The sequence below is a fragment of the Eulemur rufifrons genome, chromosome 15 (assembly GCF_041146395.1).
Source record: "Eulemur rufifrons isolate Redbay chromosome 15, OSU_ERuf_1, whole genome shotgun sequence".
Classification (NCBI taxonomy): domain Eukaryota; kingdom Metazoa; phylum Chordata; class Mammalia; order Primates; family Lemuridae; genus Eulemur; species Eulemur rufifrons.
In genome coordinates this window covers 63088549-63107953 of record NC_090997.1, presented here as the reverse complement: position 1 = coordinate 63107953, position 19405 = coordinate 63088549, and the positions used below count along the sequence as shown (strand labels likewise).

Below are 19405 nucleotides of genomic sequence, written 5' to 3'. Positions count from 1 at the left end.
TGAAAACAATAACATCAGCCTTCTTAAATGAATACTCTGAATAAAATGAATAACAAAAATGTAGAAAAATAATAACTTTATATAAAATGGTTTTAAGAAAAATTAAATGAGATGAACTATTTTTAAATTACATTTAAGAAAACAAGTATGATTCCATTAGCAAAATTAAAGATATTTTTCTTCAAAAATGTCCTTTAAAAAGTGAGACTTTCTCAACATTGCAAGAATTGAGAAGATCTTGCCACAATCAACTGGCATATCACCATTTACCACTGGTCATATGAGGAATAGATACACAAAACCATTAAATAATAAGACTTTCTAGATTAGTAGCCACACTAAAGTATGAAAACTGCAGAAAATTAGGGCAGGAAAGATTACTGTGGTTTACTATAGCTGAAAATGTCAGAAGAGTCAGATTTAGAATCGAGCCTTCAAAAATGGGTAAGAGTTTTAAAAGTAAGATATTACTGTATATCAGAATATGAGTACTTGGTTATACTATTTTGACTCTAAATTGGTAGAAATAGATGAGGTTTTTACTATCATTATTAAGTATATATCTGTTTATAAAGGTCTGATTGATGTACTTATAGATTATGAAGAACAAAACTATATTTTAAAAGATGATGGGTTAGCTTGGTGTCAAGAGGAAGGTTAAGCAAAAAACTCAACCCCTCATCTCCTAGGAGAGGTACAGTCTGGATGACAACCAGTTATAATGAGGTAGAAATAAAGCAAGCATAATAAAAATTGGTCTACTAAGTTGGGACATCCAGTAACTCAGTGTACTCAGTGTACTGGGGCACAGCTAGAAGGGCAGGGAAACAGAGAGAGGGAGGAATGCAAAGATTATCTCAGCCAGGCTTTAGCTAATTCCTGTCCCTGCGACCCTACCCACTACCGAGAGGAGAGGGGATAACCAACCTAATAAAACTAACTTAAGAAGGATGGCTTGTAAACTATACATGCTTGTTAGCAGAAAAGAGAGACACCTTCTCCAGGACTTGAAAAACAGCTCCCAGGAGAAGAAATATTACAGCAAGTGCAAAGACCTGAAAGGGGAAGAAGGTTGGTGCCTTTGTTAGAGGAACAAGATTAAGTGAGAAAAAGCTCACAAAGACTACAACACAGTGAATACAGCGGTCAACACAAAGAAGACACTCAATGAGCATTAGTTCCTTTTTCTCTCCTTTATTTTTTAAGATGTCAGCAAGTCTGTGCCATTGTATTTGAGGAAAAAGACAAAAAACAGAGGAAAAAAGATAGCAGCCCAAAGGGAGGAAAGCACGCACAGGACCAGAATGGACCCAGACTGGGAGAATGCACCAATCTGTTAGAAATCTGTCTTCGTCCCTGGGAGAGAAGAGCACGCAAATTAACAACCATGAACACCATGCCACAATAGAAGCATGAACTGGACGAGAACACAGGAAGGGCACTTAACTCATTTGGGGATGGTCAGAGCAAGCTACCCGGACAGGCTGGTGTTGTCCTGATGCTGAGTTTGGCCTGGAAGGACCTCTCCACAGGACTTCGTGCACTGAGCCAAGATAGGACAGGTGCTACCATCCACCCCCACCTGCAACACTCCACTCATCACCTGTTTCCCCCCAGAGCACATATTTATATCTAAATTTAGTACTTACTTCTGAAGGCTTTGTCTAAATTTGTTTGGGGCTTATCTAATATAAGCACCTCAGGAAACTGAGACTCTAACCTCTGTGGTTTTTAATTCCCTAGTCTGGCAGCACAATATGGTTCCACGGGAATTGGGCAAGTGTTAGGTGAAAAAACAATCACCTACCATAAAGTAATCATTTAATTTGCTGGGTAATTTTCTACATGTAAAATTACACTAACCCATCTTTTCTGGGTAAGTACATAGAAAGATGGCTCTTTTAAGTCTACCACGTGGTAAGGAGGCACATCACAGCTTTAAGGGAGGTAAAATCCCTGAATGAAATTCCCAGAATGTTAACAGATCCTAGGAAACCTAAAGATTAATTGCACTAGGATTATGATTTGTCAGTTTGTAGTAAAAAGTCAAATATAAATCCTGGCATGCTAGTGGGCAAACGAGTTACTGGCCTTTGCAGCACACACACAGGAAGGCAGAGCTACACTTCCCATTATCTAGATCCTTCCAAAGACTCCAGGGAAGTCTCAGAGGAGCCAAAAGCTAGAATCCACAGAATTTAGAAACAGATCTGAGTGGAAAGAAATGGGAAGCAGTATCATTAACCACATTCTAACTCTTCTAAAATGGACTAAGACGGTCTAAGAATCCTAAAAATGTTTTGTGCAGAGAACAGCGACCACACGTGGAGACAGGTATGCGGGAAAGCAAGCCACCGCTTTCAGGGTCCTGCCGCTGGGCAGCAGAATCGCTGTCTGCACTGCCCTCTGGTGGGCAGTTGAATATTTACTTTCACATCAATTTTTTAAATAGTAGCTTTTCCAGAAAGGCCTTGTTTCCACTTCCTTCCTGTTGAATATAAAAACACTTTAAGTTAAACCTTAGGCGTGATACAATCAGAATTCTAGAAGAAAATGTAGGAAAGACTCTTACAGACATTGGCCTAGGCAAAGAATTTATGAAGAAGACCCCCAAGGCAATCACAGCAGCAACAAAAATAAATGAATGGGACCTGATTAAATTAAAAAGCTTCTGCACAGCCAAAGAAACAGTCCAGAGAATAAACAGACCACCTACAGAATGGGAAAAAATTTTTGCATACTACACATCAGATAAAGGACTGATAACAAGAATCTATTTAGAACTCAGGAAAATCAGCAAGAAAAAATCAAGCAACCCTATCAAAAAGTGGGCAAAGGACATGAATAGAAATTTTTCAAAAGAAGATATAAAAATGGCTAACAAACATATGAAAAAGTGTTCAACATCTCTAATCATCAGGGAAATGCAAATCAAAACCACAATGAGATATCACTTAACTCCAGTGAGAATGGCCTTTATCAAAAAAACCCAAAACAACACATGTTGGCGTGGGTGTGGAGAGACAGGAACACTAATACACTGCTGGTGGGACTGCAAACTAGTGCAACCCCTGTGGAAAGCATTATGGAGGTATCTTAAACAGATTCAAGTAGACCTGCCATTTGACCCAGCAATCCCATTACTGGGCATATACCCAAAGGAAAAAAGGTCATTCTGTAACAAAGGCACATGTACCCAAATGTTTATAGCAGCACAATTCACAATAGCAAAGATGTGGAAACAACCCAAATGCCCATCAATACATGATTGGATTAGTAAGCTGTGGTATATGTATACCATGGAATATTACTCAGCTATAAGGAATGATGAAGATACGACATCTCTATGGTTCTCCTGGAGAGAGTTGGAACCCATTATATTAAGTGAAGTATCCCAAGAATGGAAAAACAAGCATCACATGCACTCACCAGAAAATTGGTTTCCCTGATCATCACCTAAATACAAATCTGGGAACGACACCAATTGGACATCAGACTGAGGTGGGGGGTGGGGGAGGGGATGGGGGTATGCCTACACAATGAGTGCATTGCGCACGGTTTGGGGAGTGGTAACACTTGAAGGTGCTGACTCGGGAAAGGGGGGGTGGGGAAAAAAAATATGAAACTATTGTTTTTAACTTGCACTGTTCACTTAATAATTTATCATGAATATTTCCCATATTATTTCATATCATTGTACAAGAAATAAGGTATACATTATGAGGACATACTGTACCTAACAAGATATACTGTTAGACTCTTTGATTCTGTAAAATTAAATTGAAAAAAAAAAAAAAAAAAAAAAGAACGTATTATAGCTCTATCACACATTAAAAATAAAAGATACTAATAACTGTCAAAAAAAAATAAAAACACTTCAAGTATGTATATCCTTAAACTTTGTTACATTTAATAGTATGCTTCAAAATGGATCTCTGTATTTTGTAGATTAAAAATTTCTCTGAAATATGGCTGGGCATGGTGGCTCATGCCTGTAATCCTAACACTTTGGAAGGCCTAGGTGGGAGGATCACTTGAGGCCAGGAGTTCAAGAACAGCCTGGGCAACATAGGGAGACCCTGTCTCTACTAAAAAAAATTTTTTTAAATTAGCTGGGCATGATGGCATGTGCCCATAATCCCAGCTAGTCAAGAGGCTGAGATGGGAGGATCACTCGAGCCCAGAAGTTCGAGGCTGCAGTGAGCTATGATGACACCACTGCACTCCAGCCAGGGCAACAGAGAGAGAGTCTGTCAAAAAAAAAAAAAAGAAAGAAAGAAAAAAGAAATCCCTGAAATATATTTCCATTAAATCCTATTCTACTGCTGATTTTTTATTTTGAAACCTACTGTAAGATAATAGAACAATACAATGAACACCCATATACTCTTCATCTAGATCTACCAACTGTTAACATTTTGTTGCATTTGTTTTCTCTCTCCTTCCTGATAAAAGCTTTCTTCCTCTGAACCTTGGGAAATGAGTTGCAGGTATTATAACATATCACCCCTAGCAATTTCTATTTTTATTTCCTTAAAACAAAGGCATCCTTCTACATAATCATATCATTGATATGACATTATCTATATGAAATCCACATTCAAATTTCCTCAAGTGTCCTTATCCTCTATATCTGGCTTTTTAAAAACCAGAATCTTATGAAGGATTCTACACTGCATTCAGTTACCACGTCTTTTTAAATATCTTTTGATCTAGAATAATTCCTCGATTTTTGTCTTTCATGACCTCAATGTTTTTAAAGAGCCCACATTTTCTACTAATTTTCTCAGTTTTCTATTGACGTCATTCAGTTGACCATTTACTAGTGAATGCCTCACGTGTCAGGCACTGTCCTAGATGCCTGAGGGAAAAGATAAATTGAAGATATATCTTGGAGATATAACTTACTAATAGACTGGACTGGAAAAGGGAGTAATAGATCCAATTACTTTTGATTGAGCAACTAGCTAGATGGTGGTGCCATTTACTGATGTGGGGATGACTGGAGAAGAAACAGGTTGGAGGGAAAACCAAGAGTTCTATTCACAACATGCCCTCAGATCAAGTGGGAACTGGGTATACGAATCTGGAGCTCAAAGGAGAGATCTCAGTGGGTGCCGTCAGCACATATACAACATTTAAAGCCATGGTACTCCGTTAAACCTATGAGGCTGAGTGAGAATAGTGGTGAGAGCCCAAAAACACTAGCCTGAGGAACTCCATTATTTCAAGGCTGGATATGGAGAAGGAACCAGCTGAAAAGACTGAGTGGAATGGCCAGTGAATGGCAACACCCCAACACAGGGTGGACGCCTCAAAGCAACAGGAGGAGATCATCTGGAACTGGAGGAAGCAGTCACGTTCACACCAAATGCTGCTAAGAAGTCAAGTAAGATAGGACGGAGAAGTGCCCAGAGCATCTGGTAACAGGAGCTTGTGAATGGCCTTGCTGTGGGTAGCCTTGGTGATGGGGTGGGGGCAAAATCCACAACAGAGCTGGCTGAAGAGCAAATGAGTAGAATTCTGGATAAAGATGAAAGAGTGAACACCTCTATTCCTCCCAAACATAGCCATAGCAAAGTCTTTTACATTTGTTTTTAGGCTCAAGCCCCAAGAGTAAAAGGAGGAATGAAGGAGATCACAGGCAAAAAAAAATTGAAACCGAAAAGTATGCCTAACACAGCTGCATCCTACAGTGGCAGTGGAGAACTCAAGAAGCAATCCAATTTACACTCTAGAACCTTCAAAAGGCTTCGAAATTTGAGGCACCTAATACTTCTGGAATATCAGAAGATACAATAAAAAGAAGATAGCATAACCTCTAAACAGAAAAAAACAGTTAAACTAAAGATCAAGAGTAGAATAACATTAGAAATTCTCAGCAGCGACACTGGAAGGTGGAAGACAGGGACAGACATAATGCCTTCAAAATGCTACGGGAAAATGCACTGCAGTCTTTAATTCAACATTAATTTCATCAAAACTGAGGCTGCATAGGACATTTGTAGACATGCATGGGCTTAAAAAATTACCTTCCATGAACTCTTTCTCATGAGGCAATTAAAGGAGGTACTCCACCAAAATGAGGGCATAATTAAGAAAAGAGGAAATTATGGGACTCGGAAAAGCAGAGAAATTGTGACAAGAGAGGATATAGGATGATGGTGAAGGGAAACCCCAGGATGGCAGCCATAGTGCAGGGGCTTTGGGAGCAGCCAGTCCAGACTGAAGTCATCGCTTCAAGAAGATGAAACCCAGAAGAATACCTAAGGTGTGTGAATGTGTTGAGAGGAGATTTACATATATGAAGGAAAGTGGGCATTAAGTTTGTTATAAATTTACAGTAAAAATTAGGGATCGTAGGAAGAAGGAAAGGTCGTCTGACGTATTGGCACAGTCTATAGTAGTGAAAAGCCCATGGTTCAAATGGTGGTGATAAAGGAGATAAATAAAATGCCCAAGACTAACAGGGAAGGAAAGGGAGCAGTAATTGGAGTACATCAGGTTTCCATAAATCAGGCATGCATCAGCTGGACTGCCTGAATGCATATATACATGTAAATAGGCACATATGAAATGTGGAAATCGGGAAAATGTCTGTTTGTTTGTAGATATGTCGGGGGGCGGGCAGGAGTTGGGGTGGAGAATTAGGACACCAAAAAAAAAAAAAACTGTATTAAAATGCCCATTAAGATAGAAGATGATCTGAGTGGCTCTCTTCTGAAAGCTAAGCATCATTGTTCAAGAAAAAGCTCAAAATTTCAATATGCAGCTTTAACAGTGGTGACTTGGTATAAAGATGAATATGTTTCTAAAATATATACGTGAAATCCAAATGGAATACAATAGCTAATCCATTTAACAGGATATTCAGTATCTACTAACATTATTTCCTTTTATAATGACAGGCTAATTAATCACTCACTTTTCATCTGAGGGAGGAAAATCAGCCTTCTTCAAAGGGAAGAAATTTTAGGCTGTGTGACAGCTTCAAATAACATTAAACTTCACTTGAACTTTCAGATTAAATATATTGTTTTTAAAGATCACCACAAAGTTACTTCTCACAATCTAACAGCATTGCAGGCCTGCCCCTTCACTTAGTTTAGCCATCCCAACAACCCAGGCCTGCCCCTTCACTTAGTTTAGCCATCCCAACAACCCAGGCCTGCCCCTTCACTTAGTTTAGCCATCCCAACAACCGGGTAAGGCAGCCCAGAAAGGGCAAGTGAGTTTTTGATAGTCTGCAGAGAGGTCTCCAAGCTCACTCATTAGAACTTCAGGGCTTTACTCATGGGGAAGCTTCAAATCCCCTGTAGAAATAAGCATGAATGTCACCTCCAACCACACCTTCTAAACCAGCTACAATTACTATGCTTCTCTTTCCCACTTTATATCCTTTGGTTCCCTGGCCAACTACACCCTATATTGTTCTTTCCTATTCTCTGATTACACAAGTCAAGGCTAATTAAGTAAGGTGTATTCCTCATGATGTGGTTCTTATTTTATTCTACTTTGTGTGATAAGGGTAGGGAGGAAGCTTCCTTAACTCCTTTTGGAGCAGGGTAGAAAATACATGCACTAGTACATACATACATACATACATATACAAACTAATAATTGTGAACTAGTAAGAGTAAAGATTATCCTAACAATTTTCACTCCCATAAAACACACATGTAGGCACATGCAGCCCTAGTTCTGTTCAGCTACCAATTTGAAAGCCAATTGTTAATGTGTTCATTTCTTTGTTATCAAATAGTCACTTAGTATGATGCTAAGACCCCTAGGGCATCACATATTATGCAAGGGCACCTGCCTGTAAAGGCAAACAATTTTCACCTGGGATAATTCTGAGTTGCTAAATCTCCCATGGGCAACTCTTAGTTGCACTGGGCTGTATGACTGTTAGGGCTGGATTAGGCCTGGGCCACAGGGCAGATAGGGACCAGAGCAAGGTCATAGGAGCTAAAGGGCATAATGAAGGTGATGGCCAGAGAGAATAGGTAAGTTTCAGAGAAGGCTTCAAAGGCCAAAACTGTACCTCCTGCATGCCATCTACCAACCCAGCTCCCTTTCCTCTCCAAATATTTCTCAAAATCCACCTCTACATGCAGGTAACAATGACAACCCGAACTTCACCTTTATCCTTCTAAATGAAGGCTTAGGACAAGAGACACTCCATCTTGCCCACTGTTTCTTTTGCCCCTAAATGTGTCTCCTAATTCCTTCATAAACAATTATAGGTCAAGGATCCCTTATCTGAAATGCTTGGGACCAGAAGTGAATCAGATTTCGAATTTTTTCAAATTGTGGAATATGTGCACATACATAATGAGATATCTTGGGGACAGGACCCAAGTCTAAACACAAATTCATTTATGTTTTATCTATACCTTACACACATCGACTGAAGGTAATTTTATACAGTATTTTAAAGAATCTTGTGCATGAAACAAAGTTTGTGTACACTGAACCAACAGAAAGCAAACGTGTCACTATCTCATCCACCCATGTGGACAATCTGTGTTGTTTGGCATCACCACTTGTGGCATCATATTGGCACTCAAAAAGCTTTGGATTTTGGAGCATTCTGGATTTCAGATTTTTGGATTAGAGACACTCAACTTGTAAATACACTCCTACCAACCAAAACAAGAGTGCTCATTTCTTTCAAATACTTGCCAATAATGTTTTGGCCAATCTTTGCCATTCTGATGGGAAAAATAGGAATCTATTTTCATTTTATTGTTTTATTTATTAGCAAGTTGAATATCTTTTCATATTCATACTTCTTTTTTTTTTTTTTTTGGTGAATTACCTATTCATGTCCTAGGGAATTAAAGGAGGTACTCCACCAAAATGAGGGCATAAGTAAGAAAGAGGAAATTATGGGACTCAGAAAAACAGGAAAATCGTGACAATAGAGGATACAGGATGACGGTGAAGGGAAACCCCAGGATGGCGGCCATAGTGCCAGGATGGCGGCCATAGTGCAGGGGCTTTGGGAGCAGCCAGTCTATTAGATGTTTTATTTTTCAGATTAATTGATAAAATATTTTTGCAGGTCAAGATACGCTGCTTTCTCTGCTGTTCAGGCTACTAATACTTTACTCATCTGTCATCAGTCTTCTGTTTTTTTTAATTTACATTTATAGTTTTAAATGCTTTATATTAGAAAAGAAAAAAAAATTAAGTCAATGATCTAAACTTCTATCTTATGAAGCTAAAGAAAGATGAATTGATTCCTGTGGTCTAAATGTTTGTGTCCTCCCAAAATTCCTCAGTGTGATAGTATTAAGAAGTGGGGCCTTTTGGAGGTGATCATGAGGGCAGAGCCCTCCTGAATGAGAATAGTGCCCATTTATTAATAAAATTAGTAAAAGAGGCCTGAGAGAGCTTGTTTGCCCCTTCTACTATGTGAGGACACAATGGGCCCTCACCAGACACTGATTCTGCCAGTGCCTTGATCTTGGACTTCTTAGCCTCCAGAATTGTGAGAAATAAATGTTAATGACTTATAAGCCAGCTAGTTTATATTAACAGTATTTTGTTAGAGCAGCCCAAACAGAATAAGACACTAATTAATACAAAATGCACACAAGGAAGAAAATAATAAGCCTAAAAGCAGAAACTAATTAAACAGAAAACATACAATAGAGAGAATTAACCAAGTCAAAGTTGGTTCTTTCAAATGATTAATAAAATGAATAAATCCCTAGCAACATGGATTAAGAAAAAATGAAAGAGAATACAAAATACCAACGTCAGAAATAAAAGAGGGAATTTTACTATAAATCCTACAGATATAAAAAAATTAAGGAAATATTACAGATACCTTGGTGCCAATAAATTCAACAAGATGAAATGAAGAAATTTCTTGAAAAAGACAATTTATTAAAACTGATTCAAGATCCACTGAAAATCTGTATGGCCCTATATCCATTAGAGAGATTCTTATCATTATCAAAATTCACCCCACAAAGCAACTCCAACTCCAAATGTTTCACTAGTGAATTCTAGCAAGCATTGAAAAAAGAAACAATACCAATCTTATATAATCATTTTCAGAAACCATAAGGAAAGTGTTCAACTCATTTTATGATGGTGGAGTTACCCTGATATCAAAATCAGACAAAGATGTTTAAGAAAATGATAGACCAATATGCTGAATACAAAGGCAAAAATTCTTAACAAAATATTAGCACAAAGTATCTAGCAACATGTGAAAACAATACTGAAGCATGATCATGTAGTATATACCTCCAAAATCCAAGGTTTAACACCTGAAAATGAATTAATGTAATTTACCATAATAAACAAATAAAGGAAATGTCATATGCAGATGCAGAAAAAAACATTTAACAAAATTCAACACTTATTCATGATTAAAAAAAAAAACTGCCATCAAACTAGGAATAGAAAGAAACCACCTCAACCTGATAAAGGGCATCTATGAAAACCAACATCACACTAAATAGTGAAAGACAAAATACTTTCCCACTAAGATCAAAAACAAGACACGAATGTCTGTTCTTGTCACTTTTATTAAACTTTCTACTAGAGATTCTAGCTAGTGCCATAAGGCAAGAAAAAGAAATAAAATGCATCAAGATTGGGAAGGAAGAAGTGTTCCTCTTTCTAAATGACATGATTTCAGTTCTCCCCAAAGTGGTCTACAGATTCAGTGAAATCCAAATCACAATCCCAACAGATTTTTTATTAGAAATCGATAAGCCTATTGTAAAATTCATATGGAAATACAAAGGTACTAGAACAGCCACAAAAACTTGGGAAAAGAGTAAAATTGGAAAACTTCCCCATTTCAAGACTTACTATAAAACTACAATCATCAAGACAAGGTGATAATGGCAAGCTTCATCTGTATTTACAACCAACCACTCCCCATCACTAGCATCACTGCATAAGCCCCACCTCCTGTCAGATCAGCGACACTACATTCTCATAGGAGCAGGAACCCTACTATAAAATGAGCATGCGAGGGATCTAGGTTGTGCGAGAATGAGAATCTAATGCCTGATGATCTGAGGTGGAGCTGAGGTGGTGATGCTAGCACTGGGGAGCAGTTGCAAAAACATTATCATTAGCAGAGAGGTCTGACTGCACGATAAATGTAATGTGCTTAAATCATCCTGAAACCATCCCCTCCCCCGTCTGTGGAAAAACTGTTTTCCATGAAACTGGTCCCTGGTGCTAAAAAGGTTGGGGACCACTGCTATAGAACACTAGAACTTATTCTTCCTATCTAGCTGTAATTTTGTATCCTTTAACAAACCTCTCCCTATCCTCCCCTTCTCTCTACCCTTCCCAGCCTCTAATAACCGAAATTCTACTCTCTACTTCCATGAGCTCAGTGTTTTTTCAGCTCCCACATATGAGCAAGAACATGCACTATTTATCCTTCTGTGCCTGCCTTATTATATTTAACATAATGTCCTCCAGGCTCATTCATATTGCCATGAATGACAGGATTTTAATCTTTTTATGGCTGAATAGTATTCCATTGTGTATATATACCACATTTTCTTTATCCGTTTATCTTTCAATGAATGTTTAGGTTGATTTCATAGCTTGCCTATTGTAAACAGTGCTGCAGTAAGCATGAAGGTACAGATATCTCTCCTATATACTGATTTTCTTCCCTTTGAATATACAAGGGGACTTCATAGAAAATCTGTATTATGGAAAAAACTATGCATGGATTTTAAATTTTTTTTGCACAAAAATAAACTCATATCAACTTGTTGTAACATATCTGAACAGGATCTAGTTTGAGGCACTAAAAAGACATCAGTTTGAAAAGAGACCCTATCAGAGCAACATGAATTCTGCTAAAATTGAAGCAAGAACAAACATCAGATTTATGGTGAGGCTTCGGTGGAAGAATGGTGAAATCACTGATATTCTACAAAAAGTATATGGGGATAATGTTCTAAAGAAATCAGCAGTTTACAAATGGATAACTCATTTTAAGAAGAAATGAGATGATGCTGAAGACGAAGCCTGCAGCAGACCATCCACATCAATTTGCAAGGAAAAAGTTCATCTCTTCCATGCCCTAATTGAAGGAGACCGACAACTAACAGCACAAACAATAGCCAACATCACAGACATCTCAAATGGTTTAACTTACACAATTATGACTGAAAAGCTGAAGTTGAACAAACTTTCTACTTGATGGGTGCCAAAACTTGTCCCCAGATCAGCTGCAGACAAGACCAGAGATTTCAATGGAAATTTTAAACAAGTGGGATCAAGATCCTGAAGTATTTCTTCAAAGAATTGCAACAGGAGATGAAATATGGCTTTACAAGTATGATCATGAAGACAAAGCATAATCAAAGCAATGGCTACAAAGAGGGAGCCATGGTCTGGCCAAAGCAAAAGTGGCCCAGTCAAGAGCAAAGTTTATGGCAACAGTTTTGGAGGATGCTCAAGGCATTTTTCTTGGTGACTTTCTGAAGGGCCAAAGATTGATACCATCCCCTTATCAGAATGTTTTGAGAAAGTCAGCCAAAGTTTTAGCAGAAAAACACCTGAGAAATCTTCACCAGAGAGTCCTTCTCTATCACGACAATGCTCCTGCTCATTCCTCTCTTCAAACAAGGGCAAATTTTAAAACAGTCTCGATAGGAAATCATTAGGCATCCACCTACCTTTTTGCTTCCTAATCTTAAAAAATCTGAAGGGCACCCATTTTTTTTCAGTGAATAATGTAAAAAAGATGGCATTGATATGATTAAATTCCCAGTCCATCATTAGGGATGGACCTAAATGGCTGGTATCATCACTTACAAAAGTGTCTTGACCTTGATGGAGCTTATGTTGAGAAATAAACATCATATTTTTATCTTTTAATTCCATTTTTCCATAAACTTTTTGAAGTTTCCTTGTATGTATACCCAGTTCGATTGCTGCATCTTATGGCAGTTCTATTTTTAGTTTTTTGAGCAACTTCCATACTGTTTTTCATAATGGCTGTACTAATTTACATTTCCACCAATAGTATATAAAACTTCCCTTTTCTCCATATATTCACAAGCATTTGTTTTTTGTCTTTTTGATAACAGCCATTCTAACTGGATGAGATGATATCTTATTGTGGTTTCAATTTGCATTTCCCTGATAATTAGTGATGTTGAATTTTTTTTTTTCCATATACCTGTAGGCCATTTGTAAGTCTTCTTTTGAGAAATGTCTATTTAGATCCCTTACCCATTTTTTAACCAGATTATTTGGGTTTTTGCCGTTGAGTTTCTGAGTTCCTTGTATATTCTGTATATTACTCCCTTCTTGGATGAATAGTTTGCAAATATTTTCTCCATTCTACAGGTTATATCTTTATTCTGTTGATTATTTCCTTTTCTGTGCAGAAGCTTTTAGTTTGATATAGTTCCATTTGTCTATTTTTGCTTTTGTTGCCTGTGGTTTTAAAGTCTTACCCATAAAATCTTTGCCTAGACCAATGTCCTCAAGCATTTCCCCTATGTTTGCTTCTAGTAGCTTTACATTTCAGGTCTTATATTTAAGTCTTTAATCCATTCTGAGTTGATTTTTTAATATGGTGAGAAAAAAAGGTTGTTTCATTCTTCTGCATATGGATATCCAGTTTTCCCAGCACCTTTTACTGAAGAGGGTGTTCTTTCCTCAGTGAATGTTCTTGGCACCTGAAGCACATTTTACGTAGCACTGTCCTAAATTCTCTTTGCCTCAAATAGTAGCAGTAGTAGTAGCAGTAACAGCATTGACCTCTTAGAGGTTTTATGAGAATTAAATAATAAAATATACGTAGAGTACTTTGAACAATGCCTGACATAGAAGTACTCCATAAGTATTAGCTGCTATTCTTGTTCTTATAACCTACTATAGTTTATTTGGTTTTTTTACATTCCTAGGGATTTATTTAGTTGCCAGTAATTTTATGCCTTTTTCTAAGTTATTTATGTCCCTTAAACTTTGAGCTTATCATTACTAAAGAAAAATCTTTCTGCTTATATCTTTTTCAAGTCAAAAATATTAAAAAGAATTATCTATGTACTAATAACACAACTGAGGTTCAGTGATTCAATTCAGCAGACATTTCTGAGGGTGGTTGCCCAGCCCCAACCATTCCCTGAAACAAAGAGGATGGTTCCATAGCCAAGTCATTACTGCCAGATCCTCCCTGGCATGATGATTCGTCCACTGAGGGGAAGATATCCAATCATAGCTTGGTCAATCAGATTCTTTCTCCCAGCACCTACGCTGTTTTGGGCAGCACTCTGAGAGGATTCTCAAACCTGCTATCTTGCTCCAGAAGCCAGGAAGTTAGATTCCTCCAATGATTCCATGCAATGGCTCCCCCAACATCCCTTTGATAAACTTACCTTTTATCTCTAAGCTGGCCAGAATTAGTTTCCATCACTTAGGTGGCTGAGAGAGGCCACAGCTGTCTTCTAGAGCACACATCTCTTTGTGTTAGACCCCCTTAACCAACGTCTATTGAAGAGTCTACTATTTGCAAGGCATATACCAGATCTATGCTATGAGGACCAGCAAGGTTTTGACAGGAAGAGAAGAGACATTGTAACAATTGAAATGAGCAGAAAAAAAGAGGGTACCTATAGGGAACTGAATCAATACAATTTTACTGCAGAATAAAGAACATAAAGGAATATAGTGAATCCTCAATGTTTCATGAATTGATATTAAATTAAACACAAGTCATATTGATATTAAATAAATCTTCGACAAGTTGAAGACAAATCATATATGGCTTTGTGAGCCAGACTAAGGGATTCAGAGTTTATTCTCTTCAGAATGGGGTCTGCTGAAGATTTCTGAGCACAAGAGCCCTATGATATGAATTGTGCTTTAGAAAGGACACTAACAACTCCACCAGTTCTCATGAATGCTCACCTGATTAATGGGCTGAAATTTCTGTGTTTTAAGTTATTTACGTTTCTAACTAGGGACATTTTGCAGAACATTTTACAGAAAGAAGGTTTCATTTCAATGTCAAATGATTTCTGTATGACTCTCTTCAGAAAACTGAAGATACTCGCAAATACAGCTTATTATATAATTTCATCTCTTGGTCTAGATCTAGTCAAATGAAGTTGTCAGCAAAATTAATTTAAGATCAACAATAATTCTATACTCCTGATGACCTAAGCCAGACATGCTATTAGGATTACATTATAATTGAGAGACTGTTAAGTGCTTTCTTGTACTCCTCCAATGGAGAGTACCCAAGTTTCACTGAAAGAGCTTATAAAACACTCCATAACAATATGAAGAGTATTACGCAAGTATTCAGCATATGCAATCTTATTACCACGAAGTGATAATCTTAAACACAGACCCTAATATCACTGTGGTAACCTTGGTACCCCTATGTAGAAAAGCTATAATGTATCAAATTTGCTTTCCAATCACAAAAATGACAAAGTATGAAGTTCTATAAACATAATTCCCTTAACTAAGGAACTAGTAACCTAAATACATAAAAACTGATCTGGTTATTCACTACTACATGGCCATCTGAAGTAATAAAATTAAAAAAAATAAATAAATGCTATGTTGAAAAAAGTGAAAAGCAAGACAATGTTATCCAAACAAATTAGCTGTCTTCAAACAACGTAAGTTTTTCTTTCCTTTCAAATAAGAAAAAAAAAAAGAGAACAAAAAATTTTGCAATAAAAGTGCACATAATTAACATCAATCACAGTGATGAGATACCACGGAAGAGGAAAGAAGAAAAGCTACCGCGTCATAGATCAATTTTTTTTCATACCCTGCCGGTACACTTGTGAACTTTAGAACTTTACCAGACTTTCTGAAAGCTGAAAAGAATCCAGTAACTCGTACAGGACCTCATAAACAGCTCCTGGGGTACCACAAGCACCTGTTTCCAGTGTGTTCCACCCAAGGCTCCTAAGTGGAAATAAGTAAATGCAAACGCAGCAGTGCCCTCGGTGCGAAAATAGGATGAAGACCCCCAGGCACAGCCCAGGAGGGCTAGCTTCCCCCAAGGCTGTGTATGACAAGGATTTGGGACTGAGGAGGAAGGAGGGGGAGGCGGGTGCAGCCTCTGCCCTAGGGCCCCACACCTACCCAGCCTGCAGCCACCCTCTCGCCCGCTCCCCGCCGCGCCGGGTACTCACAGCTCTGGTCTCGTACAGCACCAGCTTCTGGACCGAACTGATGATGGGGGCAGCGGCCACGGGCATGGCGAGAGCAAATGAGGGCTCCACGCCTGGGCACCAGTCGCTGGACCGCCCCAGGAGACCCGGCGAGCAAACAGTTCAGACCCTGGGCACCAAGTCCGGCCAGGATAAACACCGCCTGTGCACTAAAACTACGATCAGCTACAGCTCAGGTGTTTCCGGATCCCTGCGCCCCGCCTCCAGGCCGGCCCCGCCCAGGCATGGCGGGAGCCGAGCTGAAGGATGTACTATAGGGCGCGTAGAAGATCCCAGAACCTGCGTGCTGCCGAGGGAGGAAGCGAAGAGCGCCATCTTTAGTGAGGGCAAGAGGAAAAGTGGGCGGAGAAAAAGTAGCAGATTTATTGAGTCTCTCTTTTATCTCCTCCCTCTCTTAGGAAAAACGGAGAAAGTTTGGGATTGGGTTGCTTCCTCTGAAGCGGGTTTTCCGAGTTGCAGGATAGAGCCATTCCCACATTGAACTGTTTTTTGCCTACCTACTTCTGCCCTTATTTTCCTGGGAATGTGCTATCAGATGGTCCTTCACTGAATGTCGATGTTTTTCCTCTCACCTCTCTTTCGTTGCCTGTTTTTTCCTTGAGAGTCATGTTGTACCGAGGTTGTGTGATCCAAGGAATTTTTTCAGTCACCTAAAGGTGGAAATTTCGGACTTTGCCACATATTTGTGTCTAAGGTTAACCGTGTGTGGATTCTAAAAATGGACTATTGAGTGTCGTGTAGCGGAACAAGCGAGGGCTTTGGAGTCCGGGCGTTCCGTGTTAAAATAAGGTTTCTTCCATTTCGTGCGTGTGACATAAACCGACAATGTATGCACCCTCTTCCATATTTATGAAAAGGAGTGCATCACACTTATGAATACACAATTAGGTACAAAAGTGAATACTTAGAATAAAAAAAAATAAATTAACGAAGTACAGCCCCGCCCTGCGAGTCCCCGCCCTGCGAGTCCCCGCCCTGCGAGTCCCCGCCCTGCGAGTCCCCGCCCTGCGAGTCCCCGCCCTGCGAGTCCCCGCCCTGCGAGTCCCCGCCCTGCGAGTCCCCGCCCTGCGAGTCCCCGCCCTGCGAGTCCCCGCCCTGCGAGTCCCCGCCCTGCGAGTCCCCGCCCTGCGAGTCCCCGCGCGCCGCGGTAGGTTTCCCCGGCAACCCCTCAACAGTCCGTGGAGCCTCTGGCGCGGTTGCTGTTGGGACTGCGGGATCCGCCGGCGCCAGGTAAGCAACTTTTTTCCAGGTGCGGCGGGGTCGTTGTCCACCGCCCGCATGCATTTTGGTATCGATTGCACGGGATCTCACCTCCTGCGGGGACCCCCAGGCCAGTTCCCTTTTCTTGCAAAACTAAACTTCGGGATCTTTTTGTAAATCCACTTTAAGCTACTTCTCCTTTCAACGACGAATGTATTTATTCTACAAATATTTGCTGACCACCTACTACGAGAGTACAAGACGTAGTGGACGGGCAGCTCACCTAGCCTAGGCGGAAGTGCTAGGTTGCCCAGGAGATGTGACCCCTCTGAACCTCAGAATCCACTGCTGAAGGGTTTCTCAACTGCTAAAAGTGTAATGAAACTTTTTTTTAAAGTTTATAGAATTGTAGCATAAGCACGTAATATGATGTTAGAGATTATATTGTAAATTCAACATTGAGAAATCACAATTTTTAAAAAGAATTTTTTTTTTATTTTTTCCAAGACAGAGTCTCGCTCTTTTGCCCTGACTAGAGTGCCGTGGCGTCAGCCTAGCTCACAGCAACCTCAAACTCCTGGGCTTAAGCGGTCCTACTGCCTCAGCTTCCCAAGTAGCTGGGACTACCGGCATGTGCCACCATGCCCGGCTAATTTTTTCTATATATATTTTTAGTTGTCCATATAATTTCTTTCTATTTTTTTTTAGTAGAGACGGGGTCTTGCTCTTGCTCAGAGTGGTCTCGAACTCTTGACCTCCAGCGATCCTGCCGCCTCAGCCTCCCAGAGTGCTAGGATTACAGGCGTGAGCTACCTCGCCCAGCCAAGAAATTTTTAATTGTATATTATTTTGATTTTTTCTTCATAGTTTGGTATTACTTTTATTTTTTTCTATCTTTTTTTTTAATTTCAGGGTATTATGGAGGTACAAACATTTTGGTTACATTTTATGACTTTGCCTCCCTCACCCAAGCCAGGATTCCCCCATACAATGCTCACCACGTCCATTAGTTGTGAGTTTAAAAGATGGTCATGTCAGTTCTGGCATTTTTGCACTGACTTGTATGTTTTAACTGGGAAAAATACTTAGCTCTGTTCCATTTCATTATGGAGACCAACACTTCTCAATATGAGTTAAATATTTGCACGTTTTTATATGGGATAACAACTCTTAAAATGTCTGTAGAATTCTGGTTTTCAATTATTATATCATACTATAATTAAGCACTTCCATTCAAACCTTATCTTAGTTTCCACCCAGAAGCAGATCCTGAGACAAAAATTTGAAGGCAAGTAGTTTATATGGGATGTAATCCCAGGAAGTAGCAGCAGGGAGAGGAAGGAAACTAATAAAGGGAATATTATCAAGCAAATTTCTCTGTGGCTGAATATTCACTAGGGAATACTGGGATGCATGTCTCAGAGTTATCCCCTCTTAAGGGGCAAGGGAGCTGAGATACTTATTCACCAGCTTCCATCAGTTATTGGGTGAAGCCTGGCTATGGCAGAGCATTGATGCCCTGAACTTCTAGTCTGCCCTGTGCTGGGGCAGAGTGGGTTCTGGCAGCTGGAGAAAGCCCTTAGGCAAAGAGTCACACATGCTGGTCTTTGGAAATTGGGCTGGCCATGCATAGAAAAAGAGGTACATGTCAAGTGGATATGGATGAGGAACTAATAACATCTACATTCCACCTTTTGCACCACTCATATCCACTCTTCCCCCACAGTAAGTTCACACCATCACATCACCGATTCTTTAAGGTAGTGGCTAGTCCCAATTTCTAAAAGAAAAGAACTTACAAAAAGACGACGAATGGGACAAGCTACAGACTCTACTACTACTATTAATCCTAGCTCTGTAATTGATAATTCATCATCTCCTTTCTTAACTACCCACTCTAGGTTTTCCTTACCGCTGCCTAGCACTTCTGCTGGTCTAAGTTGTTTGCCTCGTTGGATAACCAGCTTTGATCTCTGAAGAGTGTAAGCCCCTGGTTACTA

General features: G+C 39.5%; 1 protein-coding gene across 1 annotated transcript in view; it reads right to left on the bottom strand.

The window, feature by feature from the left end:
• FIG4 (FIG4 phosphoinositide 5-phosphatase) overlaps positions 1 to 16381 on the bottom strand; it is a 94164-nt gene extending 77783 nt beyond the window's left edge. The window contains exon 1 of the mRNA XM_069487295.1: positions 16167 to 16381. Coding sequence (XP_069343396.1) covers positions 16167 to 16232 — 66 coding nt within the window. The 5' untranslated portion in view covers positions 16233 to 16381. The remainder of the gene's footprint in view (positions 1 to 16166) is intronic.
• Between the last annotated feature and the right edge of the window lie 3024 nt (positions 16382 to 19405).